The sequence below is a fragment of the Melanerpes formicivorus genome, unplaced genomic scaffold, assembly GCF_026170545.1.
Source record: "Melanerpes formicivorus ecotype bairdi unplaced genomic scaffold, bMelFor1.0.p_v2 SCAF_33, whole genome shotgun sequence".
In the NCBI taxonomy this organism is placed as follows: Eukaryota; Metazoa; Chordata; class Aves; order Piciformes; family Picidae; genus Melanerpes; species Melanerpes formicivorus.
Genome location: NW_027142385.1, coordinates 8,009,056 through 8,026,975, shown reverse-complemented (window position 1 = coordinate 8,026,975; position 17,920 = coordinate 8,009,056). Strand labels below are relative to the sequence as shown.

At 53.3% G+C, this 17,920-nt stretch overlaps 1 protein-coding gene across 1 annotated transcript in view; it reads right to left on the bottom strand.

Annotated features, from left to right (window-relative positions):
* Positions 1-14,698, bottom strand: part of RAPGEF1 (Rap guanine nucleotide exchange factor 1) — a 55,323-nt gene extending 40,625 nt beyond the window's left edge. The window contains exons 1-5 of the mRNA XM_068155966.1: positions 14,516-14,698; positions 12,011-12,150; positions 8,252-8,430; positions 4,062-4,218; positions 5-93 (exon numbers count right to left, since the gene is read on the bottom strand). Coding sequence (XP_068012067.1) covers positions 5-93; positions 4,062-4,218; positions 8,252-8,430; positions 12,011-12,150; positions 14,516-14,666 — 716 coding nt within the window. The 5' untranslated portion in view covers positions 14,667-14,698. The remainder of the gene's footprint in view (positions 1-4; positions 94-4,061; positions 4,219-8,251; positions 8,431-12,010; positions 12,151-14,515) is intronic.
* Positions 14,699-17,920: the final 3,222 nt, after the last annotated feature.

The window sequence follows — 17,920 nt, the reverse complement described above, 5'->3', positions numbered from 1 at the left end:
CCACCTGTCGGATTTACAGGCTGGCAAGCTGGGCTTCACTGGGCTCGTGGGAGAGGGATGCTCCTGCTTCTCAATGGTGAGCTTGACCAGCTCCTGAGGGATGGAGAGGAGAAAAGAGAGAACATGGCCTGCTGAAGGCTGCATTCCAACGTGCTGGGACAGAAAGGGATGGGACTGCAGTTAACTCTTGGTTCCCCAGGTCATGGATGAAGGCTGGCACAGACACAGAGAGTGCCGAGCTGGGTGTGAGGCTGGCACAGAGAGCAGAGATGATGCAGCACTGCTGCTGAGGAGCAGCCTCACCCAGCAGCACACAGCTCATGAAGCCCAGCCCTGCAGGGGTTCTGCACAAACCCACACCTCTGCCTTTCTGCTTCCTCTTTCAGCATGAGCATGTTCCAGGCCCCAGGACACCCTTGTGATGATCAGTTGGCTTTGCACACATCAATCTGATCACAGGAGAGCCTTGCACAGTGGAGTGCCTCACCCAGCCTGCACAAGCCATGGAACTCTTGCTCTATACTCTACAAAGAAGCAAATACTTGTTTCAGGAAGCAGCTTTTCTGTGGGATGCCCAACAACCAATTAGGGAGTGAGCACCTTGATTAAACAGCCTGATCCCCTGAAGCCATCTTCTCAACGTGTGAGCCATGCAAGACTTAATCACCCACAGAACTACTGCAGCCTAGCTGGTAGAGGCAGATAAGGCTCTGGATAAAGAGATAAGGGCATGATAATCCTCAGCTACAAGCCTGCCAGCAGTCAAAACAACAATCACTCATGCCAGAAAGACGGAGAGAACATTTTATGGATGGCTGAGGCTGACAAATAGATCCACAGCTCGCAGATGCAAGCAGCAGGCCTCATACAGGCAGGCTGGAAAACTGGCACTGCCTCCTGCCAGGGCTGGCTTCCAGTGTATTATGCAAAGGAAACTCTGTAGGATCAATTCTCTCTCTCTTTCCTTTCCTTTCATTCCTTTACTTCCTTTCCTTTCCTTCCTTTTCCTCTCCCTTTCCTTTCTTTCCTTCCCTTTCTTTCCTTTCCTTCCTTTTCCTTTCCTCTCCCTTTCCTTTCTTTCCTTCCCTTGATTTTTTTTCTTTCCTTTATTTTCTTTCCTTTCCTTTCTTTCATTTCCTCTTTCCTTCCTTCCCTTCTTTTTCTTTCTTTCCTTCTTTTTTTTCCCTTCCTTCCTCCCCTCCTTCCTTCCTTCCTTCCTCCCTCCCTTTTCTTTTCCTTCTTCCCTTTCTTTCTGTTTCTTTATTATTTCTCTCAGCCTGAAGCCCAGAGCCATCACTCCAGTGCCAGCTTCATGCCCATGTCTGTTGAGCTTGGAAACAACTTTCACTGCTCTCAGTGCAGTAACTGCAACTGCAGAGCTGTTGCCATCATCCTCCCAAGGAAGAGAACGATTCCACTTCTCTTGTTGTTACTTGTGGTTCAGTTTCCTAGAGTCCCAGGATGCCTCAGGTTGGAAGGGAGTTCAGAGATCATCTACCTCAACCACCATGGGCAGGGACACCTCTCAACCAGACTCAGCTGCTCAAGGCCTCATCCAACCTGGCTTTGAACACCTCCAGGGAGGGGGCAGCCACAATCAAGCCCAGATCTTTGGTGCTCACACAGCTCCCAACCCAGCCAGATGCACACTGTGCTATTCCTTATCAGCAAGTAAAGAGATTCCTGCAGCAGTAATTAGAGGTAATTAAAGCCTCTCCAACAAACTTCTGCTACTTCAGCAAGCTGGCAGTTCCAAATGAGATGGGTTTTTAAGAAGTGACAGAATCCAAATGAGGATTTGGGTTCTTTTTTATGCAGTCACTGGCACAGGCTGCCCAGGGAGGTGGCTGGATCCCATCCCTGGAGGTGTTTAAAAGATGCAGGGAGTGGTGCTGAAGGGCATGGTTTAGTACCAGCCTTGGCACAGTGAGAGAATGCTGAGCTTCATGATCTTCAGGGGCTTTTCCAACCCAAGTGATTTGATGACCTGTGCCTAGCAAGGCACTAAAAGCTGAGCTCAAGGCAGAAGCAGCAGAAGGGAACAGGTGACTGCTCAGTTCTGGAAAGAAAGGGGGAAGTAGGCACTGGAATGTGGAAGTGCATCTTGTGTGTACACAAGCCAGAAAGCCAAAAAAGGCTCTGCAGAGCAGTGTCCAGCTTCTCAGTTCTGCTTCCAGATCTGAAAGCTGGCTTGGCCCTTCTCAAAGCACCCTTGCTGCTCACCAGGAGGGCACTCTGCTTCCCAGTGCTGCACACAGCTCAGGCACCCAGCCAGCCCCAGGTCCATGCTGATCAGACAGAAGCCAGCTCCAACTGGGAGGCCAAAATAGCTCTAACAACACAGCAGAGCCTGCTAGAGGCATGGTCCCAGCAGGGTTCCACAGCTCAGGCTTAGCCCTGCATGGCTGTGCTGGCATGGCTTGCAGCCTGACACCTTCCACCCACCACACCTCTGTGGCTGGAAGGCAACAGGGACCAGAGGTCTAAGTACTGCTTGAGATGAAGGGACAGTGGGTGTCCAGGTGTCCTGCAGTGAGACTACACAGCTCCCTCCTGGACCTGCTGATGCCACAGCTTCCCATGGGACTGCAGACTGCCACCAGGCACTGCCTGGCCGTTTGCTGGGGTGTCACAGCTCAGACACCACAGCTCAGGCTTCAAATGGCTGCAGAATTCCAGCCCCAGCAGCAGCTGGGACTGGAGGCTAAACTCTTTTTCTCTCTCCTGCTGTGCAAATTTAAGAGCAGCTTTACTTTTCAAATCTGGAGCTTAAAGTTAAAGGGCATGCTGTGCAGAATAATCCTGGGAAAGCTGTTGGCTTTAGGTGCTGGGAATGCTTTGTTTCAAAGACATTTGTTCCAAAGGCTCAAGGAGTAAGAGTGGATTTTAGGATCTGTGTTTGAGTAACATGAAAGAGATGTTCAGAGCATGCAAACAGCACACCAAGGCTCCTGGCTAGCTGTCTCCTGACAGCCAGAGCTTGGGAGATCCACTCCACTTCTGCACTCAGCCCCAGTTCATAAAAACTAAGCTGGGTTTGATGCTGCTCCAGGTGCACAAACCTCTGCCCCAGCTTTCCTTCCATGCTTCAGCATTCTGATCCAGCCTTGCTGCTGAGAGAGGCTTAGCTTTCTCTAGCTTTCAAAATCACATTCCCAGGAGGCAGACTCACAGATGGCACTGGCTTGGAAGGGACTCTCAAAGGTCATCTTGTGCAACCCCCCTGCAGTCAGCAGGGACATCTCCAAGTAGAGCAGGCTGCCCAGGGCCACATCCAGGCACAGGGCCTCAATCACATCCCTGGGCAACCTGTCCCAGAGGTGGTGGTTTCTCTGCTGGTGCCTTGAGCTCAGGTCAAGCTAACCTGCAACTAGGACAGCTGCCAGAGCAGCCTCTGAGGCCAGCAGCAGCCCAGAGGCAAGCCTGGGGGATGGCTATGGTGGGGACCAAAAAGCAAACCGGGAGGTAGAAGGAAAGCCAACACTTCCCATGGGTGGGGCAGGGAGGGAATGCTACAGGCAGGTCTCACAAAGGAGCCAAAGTCTTCTGTCAAATGTTGCCATTAGTTATGTGAAATGAGTCTCCAGAAAGCTGAGCTGAGCTCATCACCTGTCCCACACCCTAGGCCAGCTGCTGGAAGCGGTGAGGTAGCCCTGACCAGCCCCCTGACACTCCTTCAGGGCTGGAGCCTGCACTCCCTGGAGGCGCTGGCAACAAGCACTTCCACTCTGGTTTGCTGAGACAGAAACCAGGCAAACTCTGACTTCTGATCTGGGAATGACCTGCTGAGGGTTTAATACAATGCTCAGTAAAGATTTATTGCTTCTCCCAATTCAGCCCAGCACCAGGGTGAGCCTGTCACAAGTGCACACTGGCAGCCAAACTGCCTGTGCTCATCTTTAAGCAGCACTCCAAGCAGGATCATTTCACTCTGGATCAGGGAGTTTACTGAGGGCAGGCACAGGACCTTGATGCTGTACCTGCCCTTAAGAACCTCTTTCAACAAGATCTCTTCTAAAAACACATTCCTGGATACTTGATAGAATCCTTGGCTCACATACCTTGACTCCATCCAGCACAGCTTTGATCACACCCTTGACTGTTGTCACCATCTCCTTGTCCTCCGAGTTCACCCCTTCCAGCATCACCTGGTCGGACCAGCGGATGAGGTTGGCCAGGCTCTGGTACACTCGGCTGTAGCAGGAGGAGATGGCAGAGCTGGATGGCAGGGGAGGGGAGAGGGGAGAGGAAAGAGCACCATGAGATTGCAGAGCTGCCAGCAGGTGATTCCACAGCGTTACGAAGGTGCCTGCTCCCCCCTGCTCTCTGACACTCACCGCTTGTGCTCAGCAGGTGGCAAAGCCCAGCTTTCTCCTCTGCTGCCGCTGCTGCCCTGCCCTCCAGCACCCAGCAGCTCACAGAAGGAGCCCTCTGGGCTGCAGGTTAACACAGCCATGCTAAAACCAACCTGCTGTCCACTTCCATTTGCAGCTCCATCCTAAGTCTTAACTTCAAAGGTAAATACTTCAGCCCTATCTTCAAGTCTAGGCTCCATTATTGCAGTGTGAGCTCTGCCTCCCCTCTTCCTTATTAACTCTCCTCAAAACTGTCTGGGATAATTGAGAGCTGACTCTACTCCTTCCTTTACAAATCATTTCCTCCCTGTTTATAATGCCTGAATGCAGGCAATTAAGCCCTGCTCCTTCAGAGAAATGGAACTGAATGAATCTCAGGTTGGGAAGAGGAAGGGTGTTGCTCTGTTTTGTTTTTAATGAGAAAGAGAATTGAAGCTATTGTTCTGAGGGGGATTAAAAAGAGAGAGAGAGATTGTTGGAAGGCTGACAACTCTAAATAATAAAGTTAGCTCTACCAAGAGTGCTGAGAGGCATTTCCCTGGCTGTGCTGCAAACCCTGCCTTCAGCACTGCCCAAGGTGTGTGGATGGCAGCTCCGTGGGAAGGGAAATCCATCTCAGACTGCATCCAAACCACAAACAGAAGAGAGAAGCTGGAATCTCACAGTCATGACCTGACAGCAGTGTTCCAAATGACAGAGACCCAGAATGCCTCAGGTTGGAAGGGACCTCAGAGCTCATCATCTCCAACCTCCCCACCATGCCCAGGGACACCTCTCAACGAGGCTCAAGGCCTCATCCAACCTGGCCTGCAGCACCCCCAGGCAGGAGGCAGCCACAGCCTCCCTGGGCAGCCTGGGCCAGAGTTTCACCACCCTCCTGCTGAAGAACTTCTTCCTCAGCTCCAGTCTAACCCTGCTCTGCCTCAGCTTCAAACCATTCCCCCTTGGTCTGGCTCAGACCCCCTCAGGAGAAGTCTCTCTGCAGCCTTCCTGCAGGATCCCTTCAGCTATTGCAAGGCAGCTCTGAGGTGCCCCTGGAGCCTTCTCCTCTCCAGGCTGAGCACCCCCAGCTCCCTCAGCCTGTGCTCACAGCAGAGCTGCCCCAGCCCTGGGATCATCTTTGTGGCCTCCTCTGGACTCTCCCCAACAGCTCTGTGTCCTTCTGTTGCTGGGGACACCAGAGCTGGAGGCAGCATTTGAGGTGGGGTCTCATCAGAGTCCAGGGGCAGAGTCCCCTTCTCTTGCCCTGCTGCCCACCCTGCTCTGCCTGCAGCCCAGGACTCCCATTTCCCTTTGGCACCCATTTTCCACTGGCTCCACTCCAGTGCTCTCATTAGCTGGGAGAAGAGAATCCAGCCCACAAGCTTCAGTGATGCTCTTGAGGTGAATGACGTTTGCAGGACAGGGGAACACTGTTGTGCAGCTCCACTCGGGGCAGACACAGAGTGGAAGCACTTCCTTGGGTGGTTGCTTGGGCTTTTGGTGTCCTTTTTTCAAGCCTGCTGCCTGCCATTTGTTCCCATTTCAAATGAAATTGGCCTGGTAGGAGAGATGTCCTAACCAGGGCCCTCCCCCAGCTCTTTCCAAGCCTTTGATTTCTCTGCCATTAATCTTCAGCCTGCTTCCTCCTAGGGAGGCAGTAATTCAAAGCCCATTTTGTGCTAGATTTAATTACCCTTTCTTTCCCCCACCTTGATGCAAATGCTTTCCCCCACCCCCAGCAAAGAGAAGCCCAACAACAGTTACAGGGCTTGCTTCCACGCTTCTCATGAGGGAGATTTGCCCCCAGCACCACCTCTCTGTGGCCTGCCACTGCTCCCCAGAGATGCAGGGCACAGGTGGGCACCAGAGGAGCTGGCTTTGAGAATGCCAGAGCCCTGTGAGGCTAAACAAGGCAGAACCCACCTGGCATCTGTGCTGTGGGACACAGCATGTCCACAAAGCCCTTCCACCATGGAGAGGACTCCACTGACTGCAAGGGCTTGCTGCAACAGGATGAGGGGGGATGGACTGAAACTTGAGGAGGGCAGAGTTAGGCTGGAGATTAGGAAGAAACTCCTGACAGTGAGGGTGGGGAGACACTGGGACAGGCTGTCCAAGGAGGCTGTGGATTCTCCCTCCCTGGAGGTGTTCAAGGCCAGGCTGCATGAGCAGCCTGGGCTGGCAGGAGGTGTCCCTGCCCATGGCAGGGGGGTTGGAACTGGATGAGCTTTAAGGTCCCTTCCAACCCAACCCATTCATAAGGTTGGAAGGGACCTCACTGATCACCCAGCCCAACCTCCCTGCCATCCTTTATTAGAATAAACCTTTATTAGAATAATAATTGCTGGGAAGCAATGATTTCTGCTCCCCTGGCTGCATGCAGCCAGGCAGCTGGCAAGGCTGCCTCAGCTCACTGCCCAAGAGAGGGGGTCAGCAGCTGGAAGAAGAGCAGAGCCTGACACACTGCTGCTGCTGAAGCCCACTTAGCTGCTATTTATTTCCCCACTGTAATCTTGGAAGGGAAGATCATCCAGTGAACACCCAGGGGCTCCACAACTCAAAGCAAGCAGCTCTGAAGGCGACATGTTCCAGCCTCAGAACGTTTGCTGACATTTTCTGTGCTCTCCTGGTGTAAGAGGAAAGTTCACTCTGGCTTTTATGAAGTGAAAGCAGGTGCCTGGCAGGGCCCAAGGGCTGGGGGAAACCTGAGAGCAGCTGCAAAAAGCCCTCTTTTGTGCCTGCATCCAGGGCCTGGATGAATGTTCCCATTCCAACAGCTATTGTCCTTTGGAGTTCTACAGATCTAACCTAAATTAGCTCTCTCCTGTCCCAGCCACAGCCCTGAGCCTCACTCATTGCCTCTTTCATTATTCACTGCCAGATGCAACCCTGGCTTCCCAGCACAACCAAGCACCTCTGGCTGCAAAATATTTGGGCCCCCCCTCCTGCTGTCTGGACCATCTCACAACTCCTTCCTGCACTACAACTGAAAGAAGCAACCAGAAACTAACCCTGGAGAGCTGCTTCATGGCCAAACAAAGCAGGAGGAACCAAACTGGCAGGACTTCAGGAACCAAATCCCTGCATTTCCCTGCCCACTTCTGTGCTGCTCTCCCTCTGTGCTAGTTTTGCTCTCCCCACATCAGTCCCCAGTGCTGCCTTGCTGAGTGCACACCAACTGCTCCAGCAGCTCTCTCTCTGCTGCTTGAGGGCTCCACAATTTTTTGTCACCCATGCTGAGCTCTGCTAGGGCAAATTTCTGCTTCTCTTCTGGCTTTCACCCCACTGTCTGGCTGCTTAAAACATCATGCACATAATCTGTTAAACCATGAAACCAAGAATCTGGGGGGAGTGCAGAGGCCTGAACTTGGAGTGGGTCATCTACTGAAGCACAGCTGTTTACTCCTGCTCTGTGCCTGATCCAGCACAGTCTCACACAGCAGTGAAGAGTGCAGCCCCAGGGTGGACAAAGTGACCACAAAAAGGAAATTCCTCTGAAGAGGAACTCTTTTTTTTCCCTTTTCTTTTCTTTTTGTGTCCCCAGGTAAAAGCTGTTGGCTTGGTTAGCTGTCAGGACACTGTCACAGGCTGCACAAGCAGCGTGGCAGCTGAGGAGAACCTCCCTGCTAGGAAAGGAGTTTCCAAGTTGATGTTTAAGAATCAGCCCTCCCTGCTCTCTGGAACCCTTCTGATTTGCTTTCTCTTTCCTCAGCACAGGCTTCTCCACAGCAGGGAACCTGCTTTGCAGAGCTGTTTGAAAGCTCTCAGAGAATCAGGCAGAGGAGGAGTCACTGCCTCAGCCCCAGCAGCATCCCCTTCCTCCTGCACCTTCTCATCCTTCAGGCACACGGAGGAGAAGGGAGCTGGGAGCCTGCTGGGCTCTCCAAGTCCTGAAAGCCCAGAAGGGACCTTACCTCTGCTGGATGCGTGGCTCAGTTTGCACCAGGGGCAGGATGGCTTCCAGCACTTTGCTTGCAGAGCCTGGCAGCATCTCCAGGACTTTCTTATCGATTGCCATTTTGTCCACAATAGTCTTGAAGTAGCGCAGGGCACTGACGACCTCCTTCTCCTTCTCCTCCAGCCAGGAGACGTTCTAGGGGAGGGGAAAGGGGGGAGATGGTGAGGACTGTGAGGAAATGCTGTGAGCACAGGCTGAGGGAGCTGGGGGGGTTCAGCCTGGAGAAGAGAAGACTCTGGGGGGACCTTAGTACCTGAAGGGATCCTACAGGAAGGCTGCAGAGAGACTTTAACTGAGGGTGTCTGAGCCAGGCCAAGGGGGAAGGGTTTGAAGCTGAGACAGAGCAGGGTCAGAGTGGAGCTGAGGAAGAAGTTCCTCCCCAGGAGGGTGGTGAGACTCTGGCACAGGCTGCCCAGGGAAGTAGTAGAAGTTCCATCCATGGAAGTTTTTAAGGCCAGGCTGGATGTGGCTGTGAGCAACCTGCTGTGGTGTGAGGTGTCCCTGCCCGTGGCAGGGGGTTGGGACTGGCTGAGCCTTGAGCTCCCTTCCAACCCTGGCAGTTCTGTGACTCTATGGTTCTTGAGTAACTCTGCTGCCTCCAGTGTGCCTGCTTGGATGGAAGTGGGGTACATCCCCAAATGAAAACTCCTTTCTGCCCAGCCTCCAGCCCAAGGCACTCTGTGGTGCTGCTGGAGGAAGGGAGCTCACAGGCCTGCCAGGAAAGCTGAGCTTTGGCACTGGTGACTGAATGCTGCAGAAGGGAACGATTCACTGGGATAGAGCTGAGCTGTGGTCACCAACTCCTGTGCCACCACCACGAGGAGAGGAGGTTCAGAGGTGCCACCTGATAGCTAGCTTCAGGGATTTCTGCTTAAAGAAGTTTACCAGAGCATGCCTGGAGGACTCTCAATGCCACAAGTTGCTCCTGAGTGAGATTTAAATTAACTCCTGAACACTGCTGGAAAAGCAGCAGAGAGCTCAGCAGAGTCAGGTTTCATCCATTATCTCCTCAGTAAATCCTGCTTCAAGAATTAATGACCTCTGGGCATTGTGTGCTCCCCATACTCCTGTCAGCCCTTAAACTGCTGCTGTTCTGCTAAATCAGGCCAGCAGCCCAAAAGGTTTGGGGAAGAACAATTTATAGCCAGCACTGGTTAGTAATTTGGGGCCAGCTGCATGAAAGGATTAGAGTCCTGAGGTCCATCTAGCTCCAACTTTAGCAACCTAAGTCCCCAGCCAAGATCTTGCAAACCACCCTGTCATTTTCCAGCTCCTCTGGGAAGTGCCCAGACTCTGCTGCTGCCTCCACTTCTGACAGCACTGCTTGCCAGACACCAAGTTCTGCTCTGCAGCTCACAGCCACCCCAAGCTTCCCTGCTGGGGACCATCTTGGCCACTTCTTGATGTCAAAAATGACACTTCCCATTTCTCAGGCATGTGCCCTCCTCACTGCAGAGTTTCCTGCAGGCACAGAGGAGGCTCAGGCTTGACTCTCAGAGTCCAGGGCTGAGAATGCCAAGTGGAAACCCCAATCCTTCTGCTGAGCACATCAAGGCTTGGAGACCCAGCTACCAGGCACCATCTGGCTCTCTTTAGCTCTGCTTTGCCCTCCTTGGCTCTCTTTGGCCATCTTTGGTCCAGTCTGGCCATCCTGTAGCTTCCTTTCAGATACTGAAATGCAGCTCTAAAGTTTCCCTGGAGCCTTCTCTTCCCCAGGCTGAACAGCCCCAACTCTCTCAGCAGAGGTCCTGCAGCCCTCTGATCACCTTTGTGGTCTCCTATGGACCCTCTCCAGCAGGCCCAGGTCTCTCTTGTCTTGGGGGCCACAGAGCTGGACTCAGCACTGCAGGTGAGGTCTTCCCAGAGCAGAGGGGCAGGATCCCCTCTTTCATCTCTGGTCACACTCCTGATGCAGCCCAGGCTGCCATTGGGCTGCAAGTGCCCACTGCTGGCTCATGTTGAGCTTCTCACCCCCCAGGATGTCCTGGGAGAAGTATCAAAGCCCAAGGGACAAAAGGAGGCTTTGAAGAACCTCCCCCTGTGTTGCCCACATCTTGGTGGAGAGGAGGGAGAGGAGGGAGAGGAGGGAGAGGAGGGAGAGGAGGGAGAGGAGGGAGAGGAGGGAGAGGAGGGAGAGGAGGGAGAGGAGGAGCTGTCTGCATAACCTTCAGCTTCCACCTAGTGATTTGACATTAGTTTTTGGTATTGCTAATTCTGCTCTACAGTGATTATCTACTTCAAGGGCATAAAAATAGCTTCTTAAGCACTTCAGAGGGAGGAAGGGATGCTATTTGGTTGATCAAGTGTGTCTTCTGACAGAAAAATCTCCTGTTTGTCAACTGATGCCTATAAGCCAGTGAGAACCTCCTGACAATCCAGGCACATCCTCTGCTCCATCCCTCCACACAAAGCTCATGAGCTGATGCCATCCAATTAATTGATTAGTTGGACAGAGGTTCTTAAAATAGAAAAGGGATGAGCCAGAAACCAGCAACATTTCACAGCACAGCAATGGGTCCAGGTTAAAGAAGCCTTCACTGCATGAAATCCTTGCAAGGGTTTTGTCTTCCACCAAAACAAATCCTACCCAGTCACTGGAGGAGGCTTTCCCTGGTGAGCATCAGTGGGCACCAGTAAATCCTCCTGCACTGCTTGTGAGATGGAAAGGAAGAACAGCCAGAAGTCCCCTGCTCCTAACATGCTGGCCTGTGCTTCACAGAAGGGCTCAGGTTGGAAGGGACCTCAGAGTTCATCTCCTCCAACCTCCCCACCACAGGCAGGGACACCTCTCAACCAGACTCAGCTGCTCAAGGCCTCATCCAGCCTGGCCTTAACACCTCTAGGGAGGAGGCAGCCACAGCCTCCCTGGGCAGCCTGGGCCAGAGCCTCCCCACCCTCCTGCTGAAGAAGCATGGGTGCCCATGCTGCACATTGGAAGGGATGTCCAGCAGCTGGGAAAGATTCTGAATTATCCTAAATGAGCTCAAAACTCTTCTGAACTTTTGGCTTAGATTTACACTGGAAAGCTGACTGCACCAGGGCTGGTGATCTCCAGTCTGACAGACTGAACAGGGTTAGAAGAGACCCCCAAAGGTCATCCCTGCTGTGAGCAGGGAACATCTCCAACTAGATCAGGCTGCCCACAATCAGGTCACAACAGCAGAGGAGGTAACACTTGGATAGGTTTGTGCTGGAAAAGAGAGGTGACCTCAGCTCGGAGAGGGCTTGGACTGTGCTGGGTCTGAGGAGCAGCGTGCTGGAATCAGCAGCTGCCTGGAGGCATCTGTTTGACTCTCCCTGCTGATGTCATTAGATTGAGCACATCTTTGGAGCAACTTCAAGGCCTTGCTTGCCTGGGTTTGGAGGTTTTGAGAAGGTTCCCACCCCAAAGGCAGGCAGCTCTTTGGAAGCTGTGAGCATCAGCCATCGGGTGTGCAAGAGGGGAGGATGCCTCAGGCCACGGGCTGCGTTCCACTGGGAGGTACTGAAATGCTTACGGAAGGAGATCTCACCAGGCTCTCTGAAGGGAAGCAGATGCCTTGGTTGCTCTCATTTTGCACCACACAGCACAATCTAACCATAAAGCAGCCCTGAGGAGGCCTGAAAAACCTGCAGCACCCTGCAGAGGCCAAAGCCACGCAGCGGACTCTGAGCAGCTGAGGTAGCGGCGAGCAGGAAAGCGCGAGGCTACCAGAACACATCCTCCGGTGCTTACTTTGTTGACTGCCTTCTCTGGTGTCTTCACTGTCAGCTCCACTTGCTTGCCTTTCTTTGAAGGGGTTCTCTTGATTTTTGGTGAGTGAAACTTGCCCTTCAACTTCATGGTGAACGAGGAGAGGTGGGAACGCTCCGAATCTGGAAGGACAGAGAAAGGTGGCACTGGATTAGGGTCCAAGTGTGGAGAGCAGAGATGCTGTGGTACAGCCTGAGCTGGAAGCCCAGCCTGGGACAAGGATTGCAACCAGCTACATTTATTGAGTGGAACAGGATACAACAAAAAACAACCACCACCCCAGAACAAACCAAACAACATGAATTGTGGCTCTCTATTATGTTTCCAACCACAATGTCACCATCGTTTCCTGCTTCCCCTGCAGAGCAAAGGCAGGAGCAGTGGGATTGCTGCTGCTCTGGGTCCTGGAAAGGAAAGCCACCTCCCTGCAAAGCACTCATCTCCAGCAGACCCCAAAGCACTTCATATGGAGCTAATCATTGTGCTGCTCCTGCAGGTGAGCAACTGAGTCCAGGAGATGAGCTCTTCCCAGCTCCTGGCTGGGGGTCAGCAGGCTCCAGAGGTGCGCAGGCAGAGTTCTGCTGAGACCCAGGGCTGGTGGCTGCTGCTACACAGCCTGATGGAGCATCCTGCTCAGCCTGCTGATCTCTAGCCACTTGGGAGCATCTCCTTTGAATGTGGTCTGATGGAGAATTTGAACCAACCTCCCCCCAAAAATGCCCTTGTCCTTCCCAGTGGATCTCACTGGAAGGAAGCAGAGAAGGGAGGAATCAGTGCCTCAGCGCCAGGGCAGCCTGGAAGGAGCTCAATGGCTCCAACCTTTACCCAAGTGTGTTTTCATCACTCCTTTACCATCTCCAAGCAGGAGTCTCAAAGGTTTGCAATCATGCCCTGTGCAGACTGACTGCTGAGAGGTATTTTTGTCTGTTTGGCCACAAAGCCAAATCAAACCAAGCTGCCTTGCAGAGAGCAATTTTGGAGGTATTTTGAGCAGAGAGCACTTTAATACATGAAGGCCTGAATCACTCTCTAGTGACCCAGATAATCCAGCTGAAGGTACCAAACCTCTCTTTAACTACATTAACAAGGAAATAAGCAGTTTCTGCTGTGGCTCTCGTTTTTCTCTCAGCTTCTTTGGGCACTGAAGTGTGCTGGCAGCACTGAGCCAAAGGGAGCCAGTCCCATGCATGCAGCACTGCAGCACCGTGTCAGCATGCAGCCTGCAGACAGAAAAGGCTGCTGAGTCAAATCTAGCACCCAGAAGCTACCTACCACCCTGCAGCACAGACACAGCTCCTCACACTCAGAAATCACCTACCCACAGCTGGAGGGAAGGGTCCTGAGCCTGCCTCCCCTTAGGCTGGCTCCCTCTAAACTCGGTTTCCTGGCAGCCCGCTAAGACCCTGCCATTAACACCTCCCCCGGCGCCAAAACTCTGGTTAATTGTGTCCTCCAGATCAAACAATTTGCAGCCAATCCTATTAATAGAAGCTGCAGCAGCGCTGATTCTAATCTGGGCTGGCTGCAGACCTGCTCTCCAGTTACAGGAGCTTTTCAAGCCCTGTAGCAAGGCCCCAAGGAGGGAGGCACCGCAAGCCCGGGTCCCTGCGCAGAAATCCAGCCGGCTCAGTTGACCTCTGAAGAATCACCCACAGCAGCTGGCACCCAAACTTAGCCACCACCAGCGTCACTGCTTTACAGCCACCAAGGCATCTCCAAACCTTTCCAGGCTCGCTGGCTCCACAGGGTGCTGAAGGTCACCGCGGGAAGCGGTCCCTGCTCGGGCAATGCCCTCGCCCTCCCCTCCCCACCAAGACCCTGCAGTTATTTCACATCCCCTGGGAGAGTTTCCATACCTGCAGGGGCTGGCCAAGAGAAGTCATGGCTCTGAAGTGATTTGTTCGAGAACTGGTAAACAATTACAGTAATTAACCTCCAGGGAACTGGTGGCAGCACCACGAAGCTGCATCTGGCTCCTCCGAGGGCTGTGGTGAGACCCCAGCTGCTGCTCCCAGTTAAGGGAATGTTCGGTCCCCACAGAGCCCCTGGCTGCCTGCAGTGCTGAGTTTGCTTTGTCAGGATAAGGAACTGGGGAGAATGATTTCAGAGGGCTGTTATTTCAGGGATTCATGGAATGGTTTGGCTTGGAACAAACCCCAAGGATCAACCAGTTCCACCTCCCCTGCCACAGGCAAGGGACATCTCCCACCGGCTCAGGTTGCTGGCCCTGAACACCCCCAGGGAGGGGACATCCACAGCCTCCCTGGGCAACCTGTGCCAGTGTCTCACCACCCTCACTGGAAAGAATTTCTTCCTAATCTCCAGTCTAAATCTGCCCTCCTCAGGTTTCAATCCATCCCCTCTCATCCCATCCCTCCAAGCCTTGGTAAAAAGTCCCTTCCCAGCTTTCCTGAAGGCCTCTTTCAGACACTGGAAGGCTGCTCTAAGGTCTCCCTTTTCTCCTTCTCACCAGACTTCTCTACCCACCTTTATGGGGCTGAACCATCCTGTGTGGGTGGTCAGGGACCTCCAGGAGGAGATGTCTTGTCAGCAGGGAAAGTTTCTGTTCTGCTGAGGGCAGATCCCCTCCACCACCACCAGCAGCCTGGCCACTGCTCATCCCTCCTTCCCCTTCCATCCCACCAAACACCGGAGCACTTGCATGCCACACTCCGAGGGGACACAGAGAGGCCTACAGGGTGAGGACAGGAGCAAGTGGCTGGAGCAGAACAGGAACTTCTTAAAATAGTCCTAATGAAGTGAAGCAGCTGACATGGGCCAAAATAATCCCTGCTGAGTCCTGCTTTGGTGACCACAAATTAACGCAGCTCTTCCCTGCCCTCTCTTCCCATCCACTGAAGCCTTTTTCCAGCTCTCATCTGCTCAGGAGTTTCTGCCTTTGCAGTTAAACAAATGAGTCACAACCCAATATTCTCTTCCACTCAGTTACACTCAGCACTTAAAATAGCCCTGCTCTTGTTCCAAGCACAGGGCAAACATCTCTTTCCCATCCTCAAACAGTCAGGTCTTCACCTTACTCTGCAGATGGGAAGCAGGCACAAAGGTGAAGCAACTTGTCCAAACAGAGCAGAGGGTGAGTCAGTGGCTCCCCACACAGCATCCCCAGCGAAGCTCAGGCCCTCTCCCTCTCCCCATATTCATGAGCCAAGCAGTGGGGCTGCTGTGGCTCTCTCCAGTGAAGCCCACAGACATCACTTGGCAGGATGGGCTTTGTGGGTTTCAGGAGATACAGCACTGCACCAAACACAACCTGCATTTAAATGAACCTGGAAGAAGTGGTGTAAGAGAGAAGGTGAGCAGGAAGGGACTCCAGCTCCAAGCTGCACCTTGCCTAAGCTTTTACAGATGAAGAACTGTTGGAGTGAGGCCAGAGGAGGCCACAAAGATGATCCCAGGGCTGGAGCAGCTCTGCTGTGAGCACAGGCTGAGGGAGCTGGGGGTGCTCAGCCTGGAGAGGAGAAGGCTCCAGGGGGACCTCAGGGCTGCCTGTCAATAGCTGAAGGGATCCTGCAGGAAAGCTGCAGAGGACTTCTGCTGGGGGTGTTTAGAGCCAGACCAAGGGGGAATGGTCTGAAGCTGAGGCAGAGCAGGGTTAGAGTGGAGCTGAGGAAGAAGTTCTTCAGTAGGAGGCTGGTGAGACTCTGGCACAGGCTGCCCCTCTCCTGCCCCTCTGCTCCCTTCCTGCCTGTCCCCAGTAACCAAACCTAACGCAGCACTGAGGTTGCTCCTGAGCTTGGTGGTGTGCCCACTGGAAGTTATTTTATCATATTACCTCTCCTGATGAATGCCCAGCAGGGCTGAACTGCAGCCTCAGCACTGCCTTTCTCCTGGTGAGTAGGAGGAGGCCTCCAGGCACTTTTGTCCAGGTATTTGTAAGATGAATGGGAAAAGACAGGGGAATAAACTCAGTGGAGTGACTTCAACTGGAAGGGGGAAAACACTAAACCAGTGCTGTTGTACCAAAGTGTCTCTGTCCCAGAGGAGCTGCTGACTTTCTGTCCCCTGCTCTTTCATCCCTCTGGATGCTCTGCTGCTGCACACAGATGGGAAAAAAAGAGTGAAGAGCCCTTCAGCATGACTTTGCTGTGGACTTCAGCTTCTGGACTTCTGACTGGAAGCCTGACTACGTCACTGCTTTCCTTGCTAATTCCACCCCCTGCTAATGAGGCTCCTGCTCTGCTGGCTCCAACAGGCTCCAGCTGTTGAGTCACAGCCCTACTCTGGGCTCCCCCCAGCCTCGGGGTCCGACCACACACACACCATCAGCAAGCTGCTCAGGTTACCTGCCTGCCCTGGCCACAGGGCCTTTGCCGGCCCCCCTGAGCCCCTGCAAGCTGGGAAGGGGAGGCCATGGAGGGCTGGGAGGCCATGGAGGGCTGGGAGGCCATGGGGGGCTGGGAGCCCCCTGCCCCGCCGCAGCCCCAGCGCAGAGGTGCTGCCTGCCGCTTCGCTGACGGAGAGCTCAATCCGGTGTGGACAGAGCTGCAGCTTTTCAACGACAGAGGATTAGAAGGCACAAGGGGAGGCAGATAAATCAGCTTATGTGCTTGGGGGTGAAGAAACTAGGCTGCTTAGGAGAAAGCCAGCAAGCCAAAGCCCAGCGGCCACGCCTGCCACAGTCACTTTCCACCTGGCTTCAAATAACAGCAGAAATGAAGTCACAGCCAGGCCCAGGCTGGTGAATTCCACCCAGCAGCAGCTCCTCTGCTTACAAGTCAAAGTGAAAGTTCAGCCTTTCACAGAGCTCAGTCAGAACACAACTTCCAGCTGCCAGCTCCTCCGTGGTGTGGCAGCCCCCAGTCACCAGCACATGGTGGGGTCCAGGGGTGGGGAAATAACCTCCTGGCTGCTTCTGGAGCTCCTGCTCATGGTCTTGCCACTGTGGCACAGCTCCATGGCAGGCAGGCTCCAGAAGCAGGGATGGGTAAGTCAGCTGCTCAGCTGCTCCAGTGCTTGGAGCATGCCAAACTGAAGAGAGACTTCACTTCTTTTAAACAAAAAAACCCCAAACTTTAGGACACAGAACTTTGTCTTGTATACAATCATCCAACTGTTTGGGTTGGGGAAGCCTTCCAAGATCCCCCAGCCCAACCTTCAACCCAACACCACCATGGCCCCAAGAGGCCACACAGCTCTTGAACACCTCCAGGGTTGGGGACTCCACCACCTCCCTGGGCAGCCTGTGCCAACCCCTGACCACTCCTGCAGCAGACATCTATCCTCATCTCCAACCTAACCCTTCTTAGGCACAATTCCAGGCCACTTCCCCTTGTCCTATCAAACCTTCTCCCACTGTCCCTGCTCACACACCAAACCCCTGCAGCTTTGGAGAGGGTGATGCTTCATTGTCCAGCTCGAACTGACTCTTGCAGCTCATTAGGAAGAACAAAAGCAGAGTCTCAAAGTCTTAGCCCACAAAGGGTTCCCTTCTCAAAGGCCATTTGGGCCTCTGCTGGATGCACAAATTTCAAAGCTATCAGTTTAAAAATAGCGGCAGAGAGCTCTCCCCGTGTCATAATGAAGCTATTGTGCACATTTTTAATCAACTGCTCCTGCCACTTATGCCAGGAGTCCTTTGAAGGCAAGAGGTGACTTATGTAATGAGTTACACAACGATGCCCATTAAAATGGCATTTGTTCCCCTGGGCTCAGCTCCATCACTTCTGCAAGACAAAAGGCAAGTTGCAAGGCTTCAGTTAAACCCCAGCTGACAGGGACTTCATGACTTCTGAAGCAAAAAAAACAGGGAAAAAATAATGAGTGCAGCTCCAAATGACCTCTCTGCTGAGGCTGGTGGGGTGGGTGCTGGCATGCAGTGCCCAGCGAGCTGGGGCTCCTCAGAGCCAGCTCTGCTGGCAGGAACACAGGAGG